The sequence below is a fragment of the Colletotrichum scovillei genome (assembly GCF_011075155.1).
Source record: "Colletotrichum scovillei strain TJNH1 chromosome Unknown Contig00011, whole genome shotgun sequence".
Lineage (NCBI taxonomy): Eukaryota > Fungi > Ascomycota > Sordariomycetes > Glomerellales > Glomerellaceae > Colletotrichum > Colletotrichum scovillei.
The window spans coordinates 3,548,661-3,571,761 of NW_023336269.1; the positions used below are offsets into that span (position 1 = coordinate 3,548,661).

The following is a 23,101-nucleotide window of genomic DNA, read 5'->3' on the forward strand; positions in this document are numbered from 1 at the left end:
GGATAGCCACTGAGAAGCCGCCGAACACCTGCCATTAACACAAGAAAACACACGATGGTATCGGCCATCCCCTTTCAGCTGACACGACCTGTTTCCGTATGACCGCGGTCACCAACACTCGAGACATTTTTTTCCCTGAGGTGTGCGCAATCATAGTCGGGTCGCCGTGCCTGACTTAGTTCGGGCTCTGCTGGTGATGAGTGGGCTTTTGCGTGTCAAACAGACCCATCAACTATGCCAGCTGGAGGCCTTTCGTTGGCTTCTATTCCGTGTTCCACCACTCTCCCAGACTCCTCTCCAGCGGCATCCACGTTTCGCAGAGCCCAACTGGAGTTGCCCGGCTCTTATTCGCCAAACGACATCTATAATGTTGGGCTCCGTGTCGCTGCGACCAAAGCCCGCCTCTGGAGGGCTATTCAGACAAGCACAGGCCACAATGATCGATATTCCTTAGTAACAGTGTTAGCACACCGCATCTCCAGACTCCAAGGCCGCTTCCCCGACAATGCCCAGCCCAGGGCCCCAGAAGATGTCGAAAACCTTCTTTCGAAAGTTCCAAGCGAACTCCAAAAAGAGCCACCAGGGCCCTCCTTTCCTTCTCCTGCAGGCCCCGTGTGGGGGAATATAGCTGTGCCTGCAAGGGCAGACGGCCGCGGCCTAGCTGTTATCTCGTGCTTGTCTGGCTGCAGAGGGGCCCGCATACGGGCGATACTTTCCGCGCCAGATAACGGAGGAGGGGATTTCGTAAGGGTGCCGTGCAGGCGCGCAAAACAAAATGCTCCGGCAAAGCTCCATGCTGCGAATGATTACCACGGCCACGGAGAAGACGCCGGAGTAATATGCAGCTGTTCTGCCCTTCTCCTTTCTTTGGGACCCTCCGTAGGCCGCATCTTCCGAGGCCCCGCAAACTTCGGCCCCCAGAGTGTCCAGTGGTCCACGTCCCAGAGTCAGACATTTCGGGATCCTGTCATATCTCCCCCTACAGAGCGTTGGCACACGTAGACAATGTCCAGCGGAGGTTATCCGTTGCAGTCTGTGAACCTGGCTCTCCAATTCCCAGACACACTCATGAAGTCGAATTCGGCAGCGGAACGAACACCATGGCAAGGGTAAGCCCGTCGGCGGGAGCGTCCTCCCACCTTCGCACTGGGCAGACTGCGATCCCCATCTTTTCGGTATCAGGTTTCTGGAAATCCCGGGCACGCAAAGTGTGAGCCTGTTCGTTATCGGAATCCGCGTCCCTCGGAATCTCTGCAACTTTTGCTTCCCACTGTCAGATCGGTTCGTGGGGCGGCGGCGTTCGGAGGGGCCGCTTGACGGCTCGCGCGGACGAGATATACACCCCCAGGCACCTTCCGGGAGAGAAGAGTAAGGGGGCGTGGATATAGCAGAAAACGTGTCGTCGGCTGAGTGTGTGCAAGCGGGGCGGGGCAATCGGCCGGCCTTTCCTTTGCCTTTCCCTTCTTCCCTTCCCCAGCTCTTCGGGGTCGCGTGTGTTTCTGCCTGAAGACTTAGGCGCCACTTCTCTATTGGAAGGTGGCCCCGTCACTTCGGGTGAGAGCTTCATTCGCGCATCCAGGACCGTGGTACCTATCGAACCCCCTCCGCCATAGCTCTCTGCCCTCCACGTACAGCAATTCCAATTCACTCAGAGCTCTCACAATGGCGTCCAAGCGAGATATGCGTCGGCCGGACCTAAGTATGTTTTGCACCACTCCTATCCTGTCGCGAAGTGCTGCTAACCTTTGTCTTCCGCGCAGTCGTCCCCTATCAGGAGCCCAAGGCCAAGGGCGACTCCACCGAGCTCTCCTCGACGCTGTCTTCCACCCTGCCAATGGCTGCGATGCTTACGCGCAACAAGTTTATCGGATGGTATGGCGCATTTCTCATTCAACCTCGGCGAGATGGATAGCATTGCTGGCACTGCACCGAACTGTGGCGGCCAAGCAACTACAGCACGGGGGCCTACATGAGCTTTGGTCGAAGATCAGACTTGCTGACAGGCTATGAAATAGGGCTTCCGTCGTCTTCAGCATTCAGACTTGGCTTGGTGAGAGCGAGGAGACGAAGAAGAGCTCCGCGACGCCGGGATACTTCTCCGTGGGCATGTCGGGTATGTCACTTCTCTCTGCCCGAAGTCGCATTTCCAGAAGCTTGTTCGCTGACGATGTATGACAGTCATGGCTCTCGCCGTCAGCTACCTGCCCCTCTTCCTCCCTCCCCCCGCCCAACGAGGCGCCGCGACTGGCACCGGTCCCGCTGCCCCCGTTCCTCCTGCGTAAATACAGTTACCCATATGACGAGGGATGGGATCGACGGTGGTGTAGGTCGGTATCTGGCATCATGAGCCGTTGCCAGTATGAGACGAGGCACAGGCAGTGTCTACCTAAGAAGAGGCATATTGACGAGTCGATGATGGCGTCAGGGGGGATCAAGCGTGGTGGAAAATTGTAGTATAATACCTCTTTTGGAGACAAAACGTAAAAGCGGGCGCGAGAGGAACGTCACGCGGTTGATACTCTAAAATCTTAATAGCATCAAGTTCGACTATGACTTTTCGCAAACACCATGCAGGAAATCGTTCTGGGAGTTTGGAAACTAAGACTGAATGCTGTCGCGTTGTGCAATTATCGATGCAAGGGGGTACTTTCTGATGTCGTCATATGCAGCTGGCCAATAACCGGCTTTCATTCCGACTGCCACTCCTGCGACTTTCAACATGTCGATTCGCCTACGGAGGTACATACAACCACTCTCATTGATATCCTGATAATACTTCACTCCATTCTGAAATTTGGCATACCTCTCCTACTTGTAACTTCCAGATCACTTTTGAGTCTGGAAATAATAGAGCAGTGAGAAGCGCAATGGCCTCGCCGATCACAGAGGCCTCGGTCCTCGCCGCCTTTGACGAAAAGGTTCGGAACGGGATTGTGATGTACGCCGAAGACATGGAGAAGATTTATCATGAGGACGGGGGCTTCGAGGTAATTGTTTTTCTTTCTTTACCGGATTGTCATCCTTGTGGTTTGGCGCGAATAATGAGCGTATTCGTACGTTTCCATCTTGCTTCTTACTTGACGAGATGGATGAGACAGACGGTGATAAGCGCAGAGAAGGATAATGAAAGACTTCAGAGGCAAGAGACCATAGGTATCACAGAGACTGACAATCCTGCCCTAGTTTGAGTTCCGCTTAACGGCCGCGTTGAAGAGCAAGCCGGCCGCGGTAGAAGACAACGCAGAGTTAGACGACGCAGACGATGGAAAGGGTTCGTCGTCTCAAACACCCGCCAGCGCAGCCTCACACGCCAACACTCATACCCAAGACGATGACAAACACAAGAACAACAAGATCACCCTCGATGAAGAAGGGAACCTCCCCGGAGGCGATATCAGCATCGCGGGCTTCGAACTCACGACCATCGGCGGTGGCGGGGATGAAGAGGCTACGCATGTTCTTGCCTTTAACAAGTTCTGCGCGTACAGGCCGCATTTGCTACTCTTGACTGCTGATGGGAGGAGGAGGCAGTTTGAGGGGTTGGGTGAGCGGGATCTAGGGGCTGCTCTTCAGGTTTTGGGGGGGTTGAATGGGCGGTGGGGTGCTGATGCTGATGGTGAGGAGCAGAAAGGACGAGAGTATCTGGTCATCTTCAATTGTGGCAAGGAGGGCGGGTGCAGTCGGTTGCATAAGCATATGCAGGTTATCCCTGCGCCGGTAGCGATTCCCATGTGGCCTGACCTCGTTGCCTCCGGGTCCGGGACAGGGACGGAAGCGGTCGGCGATGGGAAGCAGGAGCCGCCGTTCCGGTACTTCATCCACCGCTTCACCGGCCCATCACCACCCTCGACAAAGGACCTCACGGCGAAATACAGAGACATGCTCCGCCAGGCGACGGAGCTGATTCCCGGCCGGGAGAAGGTCGTCGAGGAGGACGGGGAAGGGAGGGCCGTGGCGGTGCCGCATAATGTTATTCTCGGACGGCGGTGGATCGTTGTGGTTCCTAGGGTGAAGGCTGGCGTTGACGGGGCGGATGTGAATGCTGTTGGTATGCTTGGTGTCGTGTGGGCTTCGAGGCCCGAGACGGTGGGGAAATGGAGGGAGTTGGGGGCGAGGAGGGTGCTTGAGGAGGTTGGCGTTGGGAGGTGAAGTGATGAACTTGTGATTTGGTGGGTTGGGAGGTTCGACATATGGACTTCAGAGACTGTGGGTTGTGTTGGAGTGATGTGGTATAGACAGATTGGTATAGATGTAGACGTGGATTAGCATGGAGCAGATCATGGAAGTCAGCAACATACAGCTGACAACGAGACCCATTGCATCAAGATCTTTCATCCATTTCGTTTTCGAGCCAACCACTTTCCTGCAGACCTTGGTTCTTGCTGGATTTGGAAAGATATCATGTTGGTCTATACCGGCCCAAAGCCATCACTCTCATTTTTTGTCTACATGCCGGGTTTTGCTAAATACAGACTTGCTATTGAACGAGACCGAGCAAGGGAGACGTTATGAGTTCGTAGGTAATCTCAGCATAACAACTGCAAGTGGCTAGTAAAGCCATTTGTGTCTCCCGCCAAACAGGAATTTACCACGAAGGGCGAACTTGCTTGGCAACTTCACCCTGACTCCTATGCAACTTCAGCCAGGCACTTCCAAATTTCCTGATCAGTAAGCTATTATATACATTATGTACGTCATCATCCTGCGCAAGTCCACGAGAGCAGCGCTGTCACTGCCACACGTGTCTTCCTCGTCCAACCCCTCCCGGGAAGTACCCACCTCAATAATCATTCGCAGTAGACCCATACAAATGCTCCCCCGTCTCAAGAACTTCAACTTCATCGCCGACATGGACATACAGCCCCTTCCCCTGCCTCCTAGCCTCGTCCAGATCATCGTCCTCCGGCACGCAGTGCATCCCGAGGTACCCCAACGCCTTGGGATTCCCCGTCTCAGGGGTGCGATGCTCAATCAGCGTCGTACTGGGCTGCGGCTTCCCCTTCTTCTTCTCAGCTGACGAAGGGTTCTCAGTGTCAAAGGTTGCTGTAGCGAGATTGACGTTTGGCATTGTACAGCGGGACGTCCTGCAGACGACAGAGAGCTTTGGTGAGACGTCCGCCCGCGGCTTTCTGTTATTTGAGAGGTTTCCCTTGGGGATGATACGGTATCGTTTCCACGTCTCTTCCACGTACGCCGGCGCTCCCGTGACCCACAAATTCGCGCGGAAGCGGAGGGCGTCGAGCGGTCTGTTCTCCGGCGGCAGCAGCGCGGACACAGCGTGGACGGAGGATAGGCTGTTGAGGTTGACGGGCTGCTGGTCCGTATACCCGTGGACAGCGGGCGAGCCGATGTAGCTCACGGGCGCGAGGTTGAGGGTCGTCCGCGTCAAGGTCTCGGGCGTGCAGCGCGTGAGCGTCAGGCCGCGGTTCGGCGGGATGGCGAGGAATTTCTTTAGTTTCGGGAGGAGAGTCGTGGCGACGGAGGGAATACGGGACATGTCTAGCCCAGAGGCATCGCGGGCGTGGATGCCAAAGGTTTTGAGGCCAATGTTGAATTCGTCTACGAGAGTTGAGGGGGGGTTCAGGGGCACGATGAAGGAGATTTGAGGTGTTGTGGAGGGGTTGAAGGGGTTGGAGAGGAAGGTCTCGATGCGTTGGGTCCAGGTTGGGGGGTCTGGGTCTGAGAAGGTTACGAGGACGCAGCCGCCGGCTTGGACTAGGGGGTCTCGATGGTCGCTGTTCTGCCGAGGGAGGTAGATTTCTGTATGGATGTGGCACATGTTTGGCTTCGTGCGCTGGCTGATGAGTTTCCAGGAGACGGCGCCCGTTTCCGGGTCGGGCGTCTCGGCTGCGAGGGCGAAGCATCGGTCGTAGGCGAAGCCTGTTTTTGTGAGGAGGGCTCTGTCTACTTCGATGAAGCCGCATGATTTGATCGGGTGGATGTAGATTGACTTGATGCGGATCGGCCCCTGGTTGCCCGATGGTGTGTCTTCTGGGAAGGCATATTTGGAGTCGAATTGGTCTGCCATGTGGCTCTTATTGGCCGGGACACCTATGGACTCCAGGTTCCGGAGCTTCCTGCGCGTGGATGCTGCGTCGCCATTGTGGAGGATGAAGGCTAGGGTGAGGGTGACGGGGAGGAGGAGGGCGATGAGAGCGTGGACGATGGTCGAGGCCCGGAGGTGTTGGAGAGAGCCCACGATCTGGAGGAGCATCGTCTCGAGTTTCCTTCCCTGGTGTGACCCTGGCGGGAGATTCGTGTGGGTTGACGGCTTGTCTTCTAAAGGCAAGATCTAGCGTTCATTCCGAGTCTCGGAGTCATTTGGAGGTGGGAGATGTGACGTTTAAACTGCCTTTCGGGCCGCCCCACTTGTGGGGTCCCCTGTTTTCCCGCGATTGCGACACCGGTCGTTGAGCCGGAGCCGATGCCGACGCCGGTCCCACATAGGCGTAAGTTACCTTTTTGAGAAGACGTGGGAGAGGAAGACGACAGGTCATTGGCTGGTGCCCGTATTCTTTTGTCAAGGAAGCAAATAAGTGGCCGGGTTGAAGACGCTGTTCTTGAAATTTTAAATTTTTTCTCTTTCCCGTAGAGGTCTAGCCCGCTTTCTTCTTGGATGTCAGTTGCAGGGCGCGCTTTGCGTGGAGTGCATATGTAGAAATATGTAGGATGACCCATGCAATTTTCCCTATGGAGTCTAAATGACTTTAGCTGCGTTGGTTTTCGAAGGTCAAGACCTCGATTACACTTACCTTTAGGGGAGTGGAAGAGATTGTCGCCATTGTTGCTTGAGTCACTCATCGCTCTGCTGCGAAGACTATTTATTTCGCTGCAGCTCCCCAAGCTTATAAACGATGTTTGCTCGGTTTTTCTCCAAGTCATCAGTTTTCTCACGCGATTTGCCAAGTTGAAGATGTCTCAATCATTGAGATCCTCTGAGCAGAGCCAGGCCACGCCTGAGGGAATCCAAGACATGGCCCCGAACCACACCACCAACCAGGCCGAAATCCGAGACTCGAAGCCAGAACCGCAGTACAACACAAGCATCGACGAGACCATGCCGAACCCGGAAGATGAATACCCCGAAGGAGGTCTGCGCGCTTGGTCTGTCGTGCTAGGCTCCTGGTTCGCATCCTTCTCGGCCCTGGGCATCTCGAATAGCGTGGCAACCATCCACGCCTACATCAGCTCTCACCAGCTACAAGGTTACAGCGAAGGCACCATCGGCTGGATTTTCTCCATGTATATGTTCCTCTGCTTCTTCTGCGGGATCTATATCGGCCCCGTCTTTGACAAGTATGGCCCGAAATGGTTGATCCTGTCCGGCACGGTCTGTGTTGTGACGGCTCAGATGTTATTGAGCATATCTACACGTTCGTATACTCTCCTTTGTGACCTGCGGAATCTGAAAGATGCAGTCAGCTGACAATGAACTTTGATCAGAGTTCTGGCACTTCATGCTCGTCTTCGGAGTCCTCAACGGCGTCGGCGCCTCCCTCCTATTCACACCATCTTTTGCCGCCGTCGGTCACTGGTTCTATCACCGCAGAGGACTCGCCACCGGCATTGCTTCCACCGGAGGTTGTTTCGGAGGCATCGTATACCCCATGATGCTCCGCGCCCTCTTCGAACGAGCTGGCTGGGCATGGGCGATCCGGACCGTCGGGTTCATCGTACTCGTCTTCTGTGGGGCCGCAACCTTGCTCATCGACAGACGGCTGCCACCAAACCCTGACGCCTCGGTTCATCCCAACATACGTATACTCCGAGATTCGGCATTCGCGTTGACCACGCTCGGTATCTTTCTCCTTGAGTGGTCACTTTTCATTCCTCTCACGTACATATCGAGCTATGCCATTCATAAGGGCTTCGATATCGACTTTGCGTATCAGATTCCTACGATCCTGAATGCTGGAAGTGTAGCTGGGAGAATTCTGGCAGGCTGGTTCGGTGACTTTGCCGGACCTTTCAACTCCAACATCCTGGCTCTCGTGCTGAGCATCGTCGCTTGCTTGGCCGTGTGGCTACCGGCAGGCTCTTCTATGGCGGGCATCGTCGTCTTTGTGGTACTGTTTGGATTCGCTAGCGGGAACAACATCAGTATCAGCCCGGTCTGTATCGGTAAACTCTGTAAGACAGAGAGCTATGGGCGGTACTATGCGACAGCTTACACAGCGGCCTCCTTCGCCTGTCTTTTCGATGTGCCTGTGGCTGGGGAAATCATTTCTGCGCAAAACGGGGAATATCGGGGGTTGATCTTGTTCACTGGCCTCATCTATGCCCTTTCTCTTGTGGCTTTGATGGGGGCCAAGGTGGCTCGTGTTGGATGGAGACCTTTTGCAATCTTGTAAACAACGAGTGCCACCGGACGGTTCCTTGTTCGGTAATCGTGCGCTACGATTTGTGCCACAACAGTCTCTTTTCTTTTGCTAAATATAAATCAAATACAAATATCAAAATAGACTCATAGTTCGTCTCGGAGGTGTGTAGAAAGAGTTGCATTACATGAATAGTCATTCGAAGAATAGGTACAGTCTATTGCCGTTGTACAACCTTGAATATCTACAGAAGAAAGTAAAGCCAGTGAGGTATTCCAAGTACCTTGTTTGTCGAGCTCATTAATAGTGATGCACTTTGGCTGGCTGGGATAAGGAGGAGTAAGAGAGATCAACAGACCCAAAGCTACATGTAAGGTGGTAGTAGGTGGCGCGGCTCCCACATCATCTACCGGTGTCCCACCGCATGGAGCTTTAACCGTGCCGCCTTTCAAGCCCGTGAGCATGTTGCAGTATACTCAGACATAGATGGCGCAGCTGATGGGACCACGAACATCCATGAGATCCGCAATGGTAACGTTGGGCAGCAGGCCAGAAGTCCAAAGGTTGTGAGCCATGGTGGTCACGTTGCCGCCGTTCTCCCCGTTGTAGTCAAGGAGGTCAGCACCGGGATAATCGAGGTTGGACATCGTGAGGAAGGCGTCTGAAGCCACTACGGGTCCACCAATCTCGTTGAGGCGAGCGGTGAGGTTGACGGACTGCCACTCCCACCACAATCGGTCGAGGTTGGTGTGGTGAAGGAAGAACAAGGGGTCACCAGGACTGGAAACAACGTCTAACATCTGTTCATTGCAAAAGTCAGTCAAGATACGTCAGTGTAAGGGAAGATATGATTGTGACATACAGTGCCGCCAACGCCCATATAGCCGGCAAGATGAGGTGCCGTGCCCCAACAGTTCCACGAGTCGACGTAGGTATCGATGGCCATGCATTCGTTGACGTAGGTGCTGTTGGCCTGGTAGAAGCTGTCCTGGTCGAGATCGCGGGTCAAGCAGAAGTTTGCATCGCTGCTGGTCTGGTTCAAATGCATCGTCAGGTTCACAAACGGCCCATCGGCAACGCAGCCATTGTCGCCGTTCTTGAAGCTTCCGAATCCGGTTTCGGCATCGAAGACGGTGGACTGGTTCAAGAAATCGGCCTCCGCATCCTCCAACTCGTTCCAGTAGGGCTGGCCTCCCTCGTAGCCGCACTCGGTCTGGAGATAGACTTCGTGGACACGCACTGCGATGTTCCTTCGTTATTGTTTGTCCTCAACCATGGTGACGAAATGAGACTTACTGTACAGTCTGTGCCAGGGAAGGAAAGGACCGTCATTGTGGATGACATTGGCCTGGTAGATGTGGGCATACATCATGTCATCCCAAAGGTTCTGCGAGCCGGCGACACCTAGCTTGGGGGCCTTGTTCATCAAGCAGAGCTCGGCGTCGATGTAAGCCTTCTTCTCGGTGGTTGTCATGGCAGTCCTGGATTAAGACCTTGATTAGAGAGGGAAGCTGATAAGCCCAAATCTGATTCAACATACCAAGACTTTCTTTGGTGCAACGAGGTGCACTCTGGGAATTCCTTGACAGCTGCTCTCGTGGCGCTCGAGTTCGAAGAAGGCAGCGAGCTTGCCACGGCCGTGGCCGCCGCACAGCCATAAACCAGAAACTTCAAAGTGGAGGACATTTTGGCTTCTCCTGCAAGACAAGTGATGCGCTTAAAGAGTGAAGAGATAATGAGCCGAGGTAGCATATTTACAGGAGGAAAATCAGCATTTTATATCTCAAAGTTTATCGTAGTCAAGACTGGCAGTCCAATGATCTACCTTGCCTCTCCCCCCCTTTTCTGATTCCTCGGTGTTTTCTGACCTGAACTTCATCCTCAATTTTCATTTTTCTGACTCAAGAGCCGGCTAAGAATTTAGGAGAGGCCTTTCCGACCGATATCACCGAGTGTAATCTCGAACTTACTGGTGTGTGAGGGAGTTGCTTTCTAGAGGTCACAGAGGATCTCAGGTCCGCTCCGTTGCACGCCACATGACGAAAAGCCGAGCTAGAGGTACTCACCAAACGGTCGGCACTTTTGTTGTCCAATACAAATGCATGAAGAAGGGCCTCGGTAAGTGCAATGATGGAGAAAGGAACGTTGACCAAATCGAGCTTGTAGTTCCGGTATGCATACCGATCTTTACCGTTGTTTTGGCCCACTAATTGTGGCAACCGAGGGGTTTGGCTTGTTGAATCAAGCTTTTTCTGGTAACTCTTGAGTAAATGCGGCCCGCGATGGGGCCCCTTATCAATCTCCGTGAGTTCTCCCATCGGACCCGAGCGGCTCTTCGTCGACAGTCAAAATGCAGCCTTTCTGAAGATTTCCGTCTTCCAGCTTGACAGCCCTGAAAGTTTAGGAGACTGATGTTTGAGCCAATTCTTCAGGCGTTGAGTTCTTCCGTACGGACATTTCCAACTGTATATATGAAAAGAGTAGAGCATGGACGCTTTAACCAAGGGACCGAGGATCTACGTTGATCTAGGAACTGCACCTAAACGTTCTCCAGACCGCGGCAGAATCACATTGTCAAGAGAGAATCCAATTTAGACTAGTGGATGGTAACGGAATCTCCGCTGTCGAAACTTGGATTTATCCTCTCTTCAATTATGCCAGGTCTAAGGGGGAGTCTCCGGAACTAAATGAATCGCCACATACAACGCCCCCACTCGACGGCACTCCACTCCGCGCAAGTCACGATAACGGCGGGAACGACAAGCAGACTAAGTAAGTGAGCCGAGGATACCTGGCTTGATGTTTCCTTCGTGGATACCACATTCATATCCAGTCCCTGGTCTATGAAGATTAGATGCTTGAGAAACGGACAGAGCAATGGCCCCTTGTCAAATACTCAAAGCTTAATTTACCGTGAGAGTTCTCTAAAGTGGCAGGATTCTGAGCGTCTCGAGTTGAAGAATTCGTCTATCATAAAGTATTTTCTGCATAGTATACTTGGTCAAGTGGTTGATTTTGCGTTGAATTAAGCTCTTCATCATGTAGCTGGAGTCCCAATAACAAGGTGCTTCGATAATGAGCCCCTTTTTTTCGAGATACTTGACTCAATAAGGGGTTTCTTTCATGTAGGAAGCTGCAAAGTGTGACATCTCTCTGCTTTCGCAACTGCGTCTGCCAAGAATGTGGTATCTTTTTGATTGGTCTAAAGATGTTGGCCGCGCGTGATCAGGCTACAGCTTGACAAGTCAGCATGAGCCCTCTTCAGTGTCAGCCTGTGCCTCCTTTTGTGCGGCTAAATCATCCCCTCACTCATTCATCCATCTTGGTCCCACTTCTCTCCCATCGCTTATCCAGAATTCCACACTCTCCATCTAAGGTGACGCTAGTTCTCAGTTGTTGGCGTTGATGTTGTAAGGATGAGGCGCTTCTTCCGAAGAGACCGACGCAAAGACCGCGACAAAACCGAAGACCGGCCCCGTGAAGCCCCGCAAACGGAAAGCCCCACAAACCCGACCTCCGTGTCTCAACCGACTGCGTCGACGAACAAGCGACCCGGGGTTTCCCTCGCGGCAGTTGCATCAAATTCAGGCTCATATGCAGGTCATCCGATAGGCCTAAAAACCCTACACGATCCGGCTGAGGGAGAGGCCGTGCTTGAGTAAGCGCCGCTCGCTAGTAATCTTGCACTGTTCCTGGTCCCTGCTGACAACTATGTGAACAGCATCATCTTCATCCACGGGCTCAAAGGCCACCGCGAAAAGACTTGGACAGCCGAAAACGCCCCTGAGCCTTGGCCCAAGACTCTACTCAAGGAAGAGATATCGAATGCTCGGGTTCTGGTATATGGCTACGACGCGAATGTGGCCAGAGCCACCCATATTGTTTCAGCCAGTCGCATCCGAGACCATGCGGCGGATTTATTGTTGAGAATCAGAAATTTTCGACATAGAACAGGCGGTGTAGGCTGTTCTTCTTTCTGTGGCTTGGAGTCCTTCTAATGCTGACAACTTGATAGGCTGCACGACCTATCATATTTGTCTGTCATAGTTTAGGTGGACTAGTCTGCCAAGCAGTACGTGCCATGCGCTAACTTAATGATTACCATGGCGGATATTTGGTTGAAGCCGATAGACGGTGCTGTGATGCTGACGCCATTCTCTCGATAGGCTCTCTCCCGCGCCCATAAACGAGAGGAGTTAGAAGAAGTCCTCGAAGCGACTCGGGGCATACTCTTTCTCGGTACACCGCATCACGGCTCAGACCTAGCTTCATGGGCAGAACAACTTGCCAGGTGTGTCGGAATTTTCAAACAAACAAACACCGCAATCCTTAGTGTTCTGAGACCAGAGTCGGAAGTACTCGCTGAGATCCAAGACGATTTTCACAACATTCTACAGTCAAAAACCACAGCGGGATTCTGCACCATCCATATTACCTGTTTTTTCGAAACCTTATCACTGCCAGGAATCGGATTCGTGCGTTGACCCCGCTGACCGTAAATCCCAGAATGATATTGACAGCCTTCTTAGGTCGTTCCCCAGCACTCAGCTACCATGTCGGGCAAAACTGCTTTTGGGATCGACGGAAACCACCATACAATGGCGAAGTTCAGTAGTCGCCAGGATTCTGGGTTCATTGATATCTGCGATCAAATCCGAATCTGTATAGAGAATTTCGATCGAAAAGCTCTTGTGGTTCCGAAGCAGCCAATCGCGTGGCCTCGGGCATCGCTAGAATTGATGGATCCAGTACCAAGAATGCCAACAGTTACGAAGGAGAAAACCAAAGCCAAATGTACGTAGGTAGCTGGAAGTGATCCAAAGATCAGTCTATACTGATGAACTAAATAGTTCTTGTGCCATATGCGAAAAACAAGGACTTTGTTGGACGAACGGACATCTTTGAACGTCTAAAAAGCCAGTTCTGTCACGGTTTCGGGGACGACGTTGAAAATGCTAGATTTCGCGTTTGTCTTCATGGCCTTGGGGGAGTCGGGTATGTCGAATGCAGCCATTCATTGCCAAGGTTATTCTCACTAATAACAGGTAGAAAGACACAGGTCGCAATTGCGTACACCTACTGGTTACGGAAAAGCCGTCCCAATATCTCGATATTCTGGATACATGCAAGTAATGTAGATCGAGTTCGGCAAGGCTTTTCCGAGATTGCGGAAGTATGCGATATTCCAAGGCGCAATGACGACGACATCAACGTGCTAGCGCTTGTGAAGCACTGGCTCGAGCGGCAGACAACAGACCGTTGGTTCTTGGTCATCGACAATGCCGACGATACAAGCCTCTTCTTCGACGAAAATTCCCCAACCGACTATTTCGGATCATCTGGGACTCATGTGGAGAATACCGAAGGCAGCTTGGCCCGTTTCATTCCCAACTACGGCAATGGCTCGATCCTCGTCACGACAAGGAACAAACAAGCTGGTACAAAACTAGTGCCTGGCTACCTTCCCATTGAGGTTGGGCCAATGAACAGGGAAGAGTCATTCCAGATGATCCAGGAAATGACTGGAGCCCCTGATTTGTCAATTGAGGCGGCATTCGCTTTGTCGACACGCCTTGAACACTTGCCCCTCGCCATCGCTCAAGCTGCAGCTTTTATGCTGAATAACTCCATAAATATTGACCAATATCTCCAAATTCTAAACAAAGATAACGAAACTGAAGTTCAGTTACTGAGTAGAGATTTCGAGGCAATTGGCCGAGATGCCACGGTCCCGCGGGCTGTGATGGCCACGTGGGTGGTTTCATTTGAGCATATCAAGGAGAAGAACTTGGTAGCTGCGGAGATCATCTCCCTGATGGCTTTCTTTGATCGCCAGTCAGTCCCAAGGAAGTTCATCACAATTTATACTTCCTTGCAACAGAAGAAACATCAAGTTGAACGTTACGAGATCCCGCGCGGCGTCAATTTGGTCACAGAAGATCGTGACTCTGATGAAGAGGATGGCAATCTCAATGAGGGAAACTGCGACTTCAAGAACAGGTCCATTGGCAAAGACAATCACCAAAGTCGAGAAATGTCGGAGCGAAATGGAACAAACTCACTTCATATTGAGGAAGCCCTTGGGATTCTTAAGGCCTTTTCGTTCATCAAAGAAAGTAAGAACAAAACCTTGGAAGTGCACCGCCTCGTCCAATTGGCAACCTCAGCATGGCTCAGTCGAGAAAAATTGGCGAGTCGATTCATTAGCAAAGCACTTGCAACCATCGCCGAGTTCTTTTTAGGCTCATCCAGAAGCCAAGCTATGTTCTACCAAACTCTTCCTCATTGCCAAGCTGTGCTGGCAGCGAATGCCGAAAACACCGCCGTGAATCATCGCCTGACATTCACGATTAAAATGGGCATGTCAGAAGTGTACCGGTACCTTGGTCAATTTGAGCTCTCACTCAACATGATGCGACGAGCTTTGGATACAGAAGGACTCGACCCACACGACGAGTCCCGCATTAAGACTGTTCAATTCAGTGCGATGACTCTGGAATTTCTTGGCCGCAAAGAAGAAGCACTGCAGACTCTCGCTGATTTGGTTGTGTCACAACCACGGGATAGCGCGACAATGCTTGTCACAGTCAAGCTCCTCACTCAACTATATCTAGACTTAGAGGAGTATAGCAAGGCGAAAGAATTACTGGTCAGCGCTATTGAGAAGCTCGAGGAAAAGAATTCTGCGTCCCTTGGAAACAAAGCATGTTTTAGGGTTCTTTTGGCTGTGGCCTTGACGAAGTTGGGATACACGCAAGAAGCAGAAAAAACGATCAATCAGGCGATGAAGCTGGCGGAAGAGGCCTGCAGACCCACGAGTTCACCCTACGAATCTCGACAAATTATGGAACTAGCAGAGATACTTATCTCTCACAACAAACTGCAAGAGGCAGAGCTAGTCTGTAACCAAGCTCTACTCGGAGCTTTCGACCGCGCCGTGACAACCCTTATCGAAGCTCGATTGATGAGTAAGTTGGCAGATGTCTTGAAAAGACAAGGTCGTATTTCGAGAGCAGTTGAGGTTCAACACCGAACTGTTCTTTGTATCAGGGCATTCAAGGAGCTTGGCGATATGGAAGCCGAACAGACCAGTCAGTTGGCGCTGCTGCAACAAGAGACAGGGGATCTTGAATCAGCGGAATCGAGCATGGCGCGTGCACTTCAATTGTATCGAGACATCTACGGCGACATCGGGGATAACGTACTTGATTGTTTGTGTCACCTCGGAATCATCAAATTCCAGCGGCAAAAGTCTGGAGAAGGACTTAGCATCATTGAGGAGGCCCATCAGCGCAGCCTTCGAGAATTTGGCCCTACAGCTCTGATAACGAAACAATGTGCTGAGGCTGCAGAATCCTGCTCGAATTACGGAATGATTCGGACCCTCCAACGGAGCAAAGTTCCCGTCTTGCGAAGACAGATAACAGACATGCGGACACCTCAAACACCCTCTTAAGGGCTGGCACCACTTACTTTCGTTCGATGCGGGTACTAAAGGGAAGCATCTCTACAGGTCGAATCCAAGAGTCTCTGGGGCATTAGCAAAGCGGTGTTCCTCGTCACACTCGTTTTATTAACAGAAGCATAGGCTAGGCTAGGTGACGTCGCCTTCATCCAGCATAGGCCGCCAGAGAGCCACGATCAAGGAATGGAGTATGACGAATTCTCATAACTCGCGGCCGCAAAGCGCGTAAGTGGCCAATGACTCGATCACATTCCTCACACAAGCCACCAAACATCATCGACAACGGTTCCATTGTGTCCTCTTGGTGAAAACTCACCCGTTAGACCCATCCAGTCGTTCCACCCGCCGTCAACCCGCCCTAGCGAGACATTGTGTAACAAGGAGTCGGGTCCCTTCTCCATCACGACCGCACCGAGACAGAGGGGTCTCGGGCAAGACGGCACAGAAAAGTCGACAGGTTAGCGAAAGGGATGGGCAACTGGGCAGATATTCAACGTGTTAGACTGCGTACGTGTGCCTGTATCGTCTTGATGAAAACCCTTCATCCGGAAGACGTCCGGAAGGGAGGTCGTTCTGTTTCCGTGAGCTCACGGACGATCTGGTGGTATTCAGGCCCCCTCAGGTGAGAACACGTTTGTATACAGCATGAAGAGAAAAGCGCGGAAGATACATCAGTTTCTTCCCGGCGCGTATCAAAAGATCAGCGCAGAACAGGCGGACCCACGGAACGGAGCGGCAGAGCCGCATCGCAGGAGACACACGGGCGACGGAGGGCAAGGGAGAGTCAGCTAGACGCAGTCATCTATCCACTCACCCATTCAGAGAGGGAGACTAGAGAATCATCCAGTGTCTGGCTCGTGCGTGGGCGCAAGTCCTGCAAGAAAGGGGAGAGATGGTGAGGGGTCGTGGCCGAAGAGGGAAGCACGACGGTTTGTGACTTGCATATGCCGCTTCAGCTGAACTCGACGACGACGAGAAGGTTTCTCACCCCTTTCAGCATTGCGCTTTGAGGACAGGGTATGTCCCGGCAGATGTTGCCCGGCAATTGGATCCCGCTGGAGGCCGATGAGGACGAGCGCGACTTACATCAGCGGGATGCTGCATTATCTGCGTTTATCGTGGGCCATTGCAGTCCTGACTGCAGACTAGGTACCAGGGTATCTTTACCGAAGCAAATGCGGCTTGTCTGACAGGTTTAAGAAGAGGGCTAGCGGTTTAAGACCAAGCCCACTTATCAGAGGCCCATCAGCCACGTTTCGAGGGTTCGTCACGATGCATCAAATGCCGGCACGACGTGTCCTGTCACTTGAGCCTGTATCCATGGCTGCGATTCACCCAAGCCTCCTAAGATCAGGTAGATCCTCCTGATCCAGACATGTCCGCCACGCGTCCAGCTTCCTTAGGAGGCCGCGCCCAGCACCGAGCCCCCCGTCAAGTCTGGAAAGTCGAGTTGGCTGGTCTGGGCACCCAGTAAGGGACGGGATAAGGTACCGGTAGTCTGAAGTTGGCGCCGGGCTCAGAGATGGCCAGTGATCCACGAACGACAGTGGCCCCCAAGAGGAAAAGTCGCCAGATCACCACCAAGGATCACGTCGATGAATCGCTGACGGGCACAACGGAGTGGGATTGTGGACTGATGATGACCATGAGGGGGGCTGATGAGAGTCAATGCAAGTGGGATCTCCCAAACCAAAATCCCGGAATCCATGTCAAGGGGGAGGAAGTTTTCCAGTGGCTTTGCCATCAAGACTGACAGGCTGGAAAGCCAAACCACCACAGTGACAGCGAAGCCCCTGGTCCAGCCAGGCACGCCGTCAAGTGCGCCATGTGCGTTGGAGTTGCGACAGCCAGGTTTTACCATGTCGTTGCTGTCTCGGGTTGTCGTTGGAGGGCTGCTACTTCCATTAAGTAAGCAAGTAAGAACCCGTCAGCCAGGCACACTAACAATCACCTCTTGCTCGTGGCGCAAGCCTCCTTGTCGTGCTTACCTTCACCATGGTTCCTCCTTCCTCAAGGACTGATTGATAACGTGACCTGTTAAGCTCCCTCCTTCCCCCTTCTTCCCATCTCTAGCCAATCAATCACCCGGTCCCTCTTTCCCCTTACATACATATGTACATCCCTCGGTCCCGTCCGTGACATGCAGCCCCACCCATCGTCTTTTCCCACCACAGAACGGTGAACCCGCCCATCTGAGTGGTCCCTGGTCATCTGCTGTGGCGCGGCTTAGAATCCGGGCGTGTCGCATGTCCCCTCCAAGTCCATCCTCTCCAGCCAATCACAACCGATAACCTGCAGGGAAAGAGTCAGGGGTTCAGGCACCGAATTGCCGTTCCTTCTCCCATCCAATCGATCCCCGCTGCCATTCCAGAAGGTCTGGAGCCCACACTGCCAATGCCAACGGCTCTGCTTTTTTCCACGTCCATCGTATCTGTCAAGGCATCGTCGCCTCAACTGTCCAATCGAATCGATTCTTCCCCCCTTGCTTTAATCGCACAACCTTATTCCTTGGCCCTGCTCGGGTTTGGCGGCTGGACTCTGGAGACCATCCAGGCAAATCCAGCCTCTGACGATCTGCCCTTCCCCTCCTGGAGTCCTGACGCTGGCCTGGTTGCCCTAGTCTCGGTCTGCTGGCGGCGGCTTCGGCGGTTGTGTTTGTGCAGTCCGCGCTGTGCATTAGGTTATTATTCTCCGAGCGCTGGTCCGCAGCCACACGGCACAGAGTCAGTAACCGTGGGAAAGAAGCACTGTGAGATATGTCGACTCACCAACGTTCGACCACGAGCGTCAACAACACCATCACGAACCATCACGACCACCTTCCAAGACCTCCCGTGAAATGAACCGACCACCACTACCCCAAGAAGCAAATCAAAACCGACTCACCAGAGTGACCACACTCATTAAGCCAACTCTCACCGCAACCGCGCACCGCCGCAATGGGTTTCAACCCTGAAACTCCACCCGCTCATCTCGGTCCTCCATCCCCAAAGAGGTCACCATTCCCCCCTGTCTTCAAGCTCTCGAGGTCGAGCATGCCCTGTCCCTCGAATGCTTAGCATCAATAGTCAAAAGATGTTCCCACTCAAAAAAGGCTTGGGTATGGGTCCAGAGACGCAGCTGGGCCTCGTCTCCGACACCATATTTTGCCCCTCTCTGTCCCAGTCTCCCTCCCTGCCTTTTGGTGCGTACGAGGTCGACAACTGAGGTACTCGCGCCTACCCGGTACCACCACCCCTGTCGAGACGAGTTTCGTCACAGCCCATCATCGTCCGATATCACAAAACCCGTGTCCCTCTTTTTTCTTCCTCGTCTTCTCTCACCATCTCAACTCCTCGTCTCACGATCACCAACCAAGTACACCTCCCATACCTATACCACCAAACAGCCACCAATACTCCGTACCATACAACGAACACACGGCCTCAAGCAAGACGCATCCAACGCACGAACCCGCACACGCACGCCAAGAGATCTGCACGCTCACACACACCTTTTCGGGCTTTCACTCTTAACACACCGACATCCCACACATTCTTCCTACCCAAAGTCTAATCCTTTCCACACACCATCACCTACATCACACCTCAACCGTGTGTTGCTCGTATCCCAGACAGCAGAAGCTGCACCTCGCCTCTCTCTTTTTTACCTATCGAGCGCCCGCCCGCACTCGTGTCTGCTAGTCCAGCTGGTCTGATCCAAAAACCTTGCCTTCGCTATACATATTTTTCTGCCGACGTTCCGGTACATACTTCCCCAACGCCACTCTTTCACCAACCGAGACGACTCGTCGCTAGCTCGACGTCCGTAACAACAACAACTCCACGATCATTCGGAGAGAAGGAGGATTCTGGAAATCAAAGGGAACAAGAAAAACAAGAAAGCAGGATATCAGAAAGAGATTGGAATTGGGGAATCCCGTCAACGAACCCGGTCCGATTCGCGCGAACGCAAAGGCAGCTATCTTGAGCCGCCTTCCTTTTTGTTTAATACGCCCTCTCCTCGAACACCAACAACCGACGACGACAAGATGAAGGTCTCACTCGCGATCCTGACGACGCTGTGCGCGTCACTCGCCACCGCAGGCGTGGTCATCACTCCCGTCCGTCAAAATCAGGTCGTGCCTGCAGCACAAAAGGTCTCGGGCGACTGCTTCTTTGGTGTTGTGACGCCTCAAGGTTGCGCGTAAGTCTTCGTCCTCGACTGGTCTTCACTGGAACCATAACTAACATGATACTACAGTCCTTTGAGAACGTGAGCCTGGCTTTACTATGCAAAGCGTCAAACGTATCATCATGAGCGATGAGAGGAAACGGCGGGAAAGAGACAGGCCGGAGCTCGTCGGGAGCAAGTCAACTACCACGCAACTTATCGCCTCACTGCAGAAGCCAACCTGGGCGGACGTGTGAGCATTCATTGCTCCGACGATTCTGATGAACCGCCTCACTCCCGGCTTCGCCTCTCCTCTCTCTACGGCCAATTTTCACGAAGGAGAGGACCACGACGCCATCGGGCTCGTCGTCTGTACCATTTACGACTTATTACATATGTGACCGGTTCACAACAAAGCATCCATCAGCATCAGCGGTTGTTATTTCAGGCGGATTATTATCTGGGCATTTTCATCAAAACGACGATGACTGACGATATGGGGCGAGTGAGAGATGGAGTGGCAGAGAGACTGGAGGTCGTCGTCAGTGGACCTTACAGCGGAGGATTATGGTCACCCCCAAAACTAATGTTGGCATCCAAGACGTTGCGTCTGCTTGTTTTTGCCTGTCTCGCCGTTGCGCTCGCTTCCCCTACGGACCTCCGCGGGGTGGAAGCGCCGGCAGCCACCGCATCACCAGCGCAGTCTTGGCATCTTCTTCACCAAATTTCTCTTCTTATTCCCCCTCCAATTTTTTACCATATACTAGATCACCCTTTTCCATCTTTACAAAAGAATTTCAAAAATATTGGATATCACCCCCCGTTCCCCCCTTCGTTGATGATGCAACTAACTGCCTGAGACTGTCACTAACCGAAAGCCCCAACCCCCACCAATGAATCTAAGCGAACGCGGATGATACTCACGCCAGACAAGCCATGGCGCCCATCAAACACCAACACCATACCAAGTGGCGCAACGCCTCGCGCAGCGGCTGCTACACTACAACCATCTTTCCCCCCCTCTCACCGCGACAAACGCACGTCGTCCATCCACCCCCGCCAGGTCCCAACGGCATAGACGTTTTAGACTTCCGCGTGCCTGAAATGCAAAAACCCCAAGCTGATACGCGAAACCACCTCAGACTTCAGACGCTCACCTTGTCCAGCAAAACCCGAGACTGATTCCCCCAATCCCCCGTCCGTGCCTCGGTTTCGTCCCGACTTGGCCGTGTTCCAGATCCCCCAATCCGTCACTCTTCCCCCCCTCCTTTGTCTCTCGTTCTGCCCCCAAACTCCACCATGCCAGCGGCAACCGTTGTAACCTTCCACACCTTAATGCCCACGAAATACCTTACCCTACTGTTAAAGTATTGCGGCACTGGGCGGTACCATGCCCTATACGTGAGCCGCAAAAACCTTAATGTCGCAACTCAAAATCCCCCCCAAACTCAACCACGCACTTGTAGACCTTATGACCTATGACATCGTACCCTCGAGCACCCACACAGACGGGCACGGAGAATAAGATACCTTAAGTCGCCCTTTTTCACCGAGAGCTTGGCTTACGTGCTTGCGTAATTGCGTACTACCGCTCTGCGCGCGCGCGTACCTGGCCGTCGACCTGGATACCTGGGCCTGACGCTCTTCCCTCCCCCTCGGTCCCGAGACAAGTCGAGTCTTCGACACCCACACCAACCAACTTTGCCCACGCGTCAGATGCGCAGAAAATAGAAACAGGCCCTCCCGATCGAGGCCTTTCATTCGCTTGTCACACTTCTTTGGGATTCATTTCATCGGCTACCAGATGAGGAAGCAAAGTGTAAATATTGAATTCCGTTTCTTAGGGTATCATGGTTTTCTGTCAGTCTCTCGTCAACGAAACAAACGCCGCCCATGCCATCTGAAATGCCTTCCTCTGTCCGATACTAAACATTTTCTCCAAGGCGTGTGCAATCAAGTGAATCAGTAGCCGCCGCCGCTCAACATCTGAGGGGGTACTTGGGGGCACGATCGGCCTTCATTCCGCCCCAGTGAGTCTCGGGTGCCTCGCTGCCATCTTCACCAATGGCATGCGGCTTCCAGGGCTCGTCAAAGGCCTCGAAGAAGAACACGTTGAAGCCCCAGTTAACCATACCGCAGACACCAGAGTCGTAGAAAGCCTGAGCGTTGTCTTGTCCCGGGATCGCCTGCTGATACTTTGCACCTTCACTGGGCCAACCTAATTTCAGTCGATCTTGTCAGCAATCCATTCACGATGGCCGTGTGCAGTCATTCAGTATGGCGATCAATGCTCAGAATGTATGACATAGGTGATGAACATCACCGAAAAGGCAACCACCAAGATCGGGGTGATGAGTGAAGCAGTTCGACTTACCCGTCTCCCCAACCCACAGCTCAGGCTTGGTGAGCGATCCACTGACGCTCTGGATGCGTCCAAACGCCTGCATGATGGAGTCGAAGAAGCAAGCAGTGGCGTTGTCGCGCGTCTGACCCTGCCAGTAGGAAAAGGCGTTGGTCAGAAGAATGTCGGCTTCCTTGATGACGGCATCGGCCGTGCCGTCTTGGTACTTGTTCCAGCTGTCCGCGGTACCAATCTTGAAGAGCGGGGCCGCCTTCTTCATGTCCTTGATCTTGTCCGCCAGCTCGGTGCCGGTGAAGTTGCCGCGGTACATGGACTCGGATCCGACAGTAATGGCGTAGAGTTGGTCCTCGTAGCCGGGCGTGTGCTTCAGGATTGCGGCCTTGTCGGCGGCGTACGACTCTTCGGTATCGGGCCTGTCCGAGTCAGCGGGAGCACTCTCCCAAATAAGCTTCACTTAATTTGGGGTAAAGTGAAGTATATCGCCGGACAAGGTTGGCCTACCAAATGCCCAGAATCACTTGGAATTTCTCCTTCTTGGCCGCAGGAAGAATGTACTGAGCAGTGTTGCACTGGTCAGCAGCATAGATGCGGACAATGCTGCTTCCCGAAGCATCTCGGATGGCCCTGAAGTCCGCTTCGTAGTCTGCCTGGTACTTGCACTGCCCGCCCGGCTGCTTCGAACCGAGAGCGAAGCCCAGATATCCGGATGCGAGGGCCAGGCCAGGGGCAGAGGCCAGCAAGGCGGCGAGAACTGAGGTGGAGCGCATATTGACGGTCGATATGTTGATGTTTATCCGAAGGGAA

General features: G+C 53.0%; 8 protein-coding genes across 8 annotated transcripts; 5 read left to right on the top strand and 3 right to left on the bottom strand.

The window, feature by feature from the left end:
- Positions 1-1,662: 1,662 nt before the first annotated feature.
- Positions 1,663-2,282, top strand: HER10_EVM0008137 (uncharacterized protein; the record flags this gene model as incomplete). Its single annotated transcript, XM_035477669.1, has 4 exons — positions 1,663-1,699; positions 1,761-1,872; positions 2,016-2,113; positions 2,179-2,282. 4 exons carry the CDS (start codon positions 1,663-1,665, stop codon positions 2,280-2,282), a joined length of 351 nt encoding a protein of 116 aa, XP_035327038.1.
- A 325-nt stretch (positions 2,283-2,607) lies between these two features.
- On the top strand, positions 2,608-4,149 carry HER10_EVM0000304 (ATP adenylyltransferase; the record flags this gene model as incomplete). The annotated part of the gene is made up of 2 exons (XM_035470092.1): positions 2,608-2,987; positions 3,184-4,149. The coding sequence occupies exons 1-2, from the start codon at positions 2,868-2,870 to the stop codon at positions 4,147-4,149; spliced, it is 1,086 nt and encodes a 361-aa protein (XP_035326436.1). The 5' UTR covers positions 2,608-2,867.
- A 302-nt stretch (positions 4,150-4,451) lies between these two features.
- Positions 4,452-6,352, bottom strand: HER10_EVM0010047 (uncharacterized protein). The gene has a single exon (XM_035479517.1). It carries the CDS (start codon positions 6,212-6,214, stop codon positions 4,781-4,783), a length of 1,434 nt encoding a protein of 477 aa, XP_035327203.1. The 5' UTR covers positions 6,215-6,352; the 3' UTR covers positions 4,452-4,780.
- A 561-nt stretch (positions 6,353-6,913) lies between these two features.
- HER10_EVM0009603 (riboflavin transporter MCH5) lies at positions 6,914-8,351 on the top strand (the record flags this gene model as incomplete). The annotated part of the gene is made up of 2 exons (XM_035479088.1): positions 6,914-7,373; positions 7,444-8,351. 2 exons carry the CDS (start codon positions 6,914-6,916, stop codon positions 8,349-8,351), a joined length of 1,368 nt encoding a protein of 455 aa, XP_035327172.1.
- A 443-nt stretch (positions 8,352-8,794) lies between these two features.
- On the bottom strand, positions 8,795-10,004 carry HER10_EVM0000174 (uncharacterized protein; the record flags this gene model as incomplete). The annotated part of the gene is made up of 4 exons (XM_035469968.1): positions 8,795-9,118; positions 9,181-9,557; positions 9,615-9,799; positions 9,859-10,004. The coding sequence occupies 4 exons, from the start codon at positions 10,002-10,004 to the stop codon at positions 8,795-8,797; spliced, it is 1,032 nt and encodes a 343-aa protein (XP_035326421.1).
- A 1,730-nt stretch (positions 10,005-11,734) lies between these two features.
- HER10_EVM0007534 (uncharacterized protein) lies at positions 11,735-17,390 on the top strand (the record flags this gene model as incomplete). Its single annotated transcript, XM_035477088.1, has 8 exons — positions 11,735-11,976; positions 12,040-12,277; positions 12,334-12,390; positions 12,485-12,793; positions 12,848-13,112; positions 13,169-13,313; positions 13,368-15,717; positions 17,331-17,390. 8 exons carry the CDS (start codon positions 11,735-11,737, stop codon positions 17,388-17,390), a joined length of 3,666 nt encoding a protein of 1,221 aa, XP_035327000.1.
- A 2,423-nt stretch (positions 17,391-19,813) lies between these two features.
- HER10_EVM0004596 (uncharacterized protein) lies at positions 19,814-21,256 on the top strand (the record flags this gene model as incomplete). The annotated part of the gene is made up of 2 exons (XM_035474232.1): positions 19,814-19,968; positions 21,085-21,256. The coding sequence occupies 2 exons, from the start codon at positions 19,814-19,816 to the stop codon at positions 21,254-21,256; spliced, it is 327 nt and encodes a 108-aa protein (XP_035326792.1).
- A 658-nt stretch (positions 21,257-21,914) lies between these two features.
- Positions 21,915-23,064, bottom strand: HER10_EVM0006454 (glycosyl hydrolase family 17; the record flags this gene model as incomplete). The annotated part of the gene is made up of 3 exons (XM_035476037.1): positions 21,915-22,153; positions 22,352-22,710; positions 22,799-23,064. 3 exons carry the CDS (start codon positions 23,062-23,064, stop codon positions 21,915-21,917), a joined length of 864 nt encoding a protein of 287 aa, XP_035326917.1.
- Positions 23,065-23,101: the final 37 nt, after the last annotated feature.

What these genes read in the sequence shown, in the direction of transcription:
- HER10_EVM0010047 (XM_035479517.1), bottom strand. Translation starts at nt 6,214, where the DNA reads ATGCTCCTCCAGATCGTGGGCTCTCTCCAACACCTCCGGGCCTCGACC.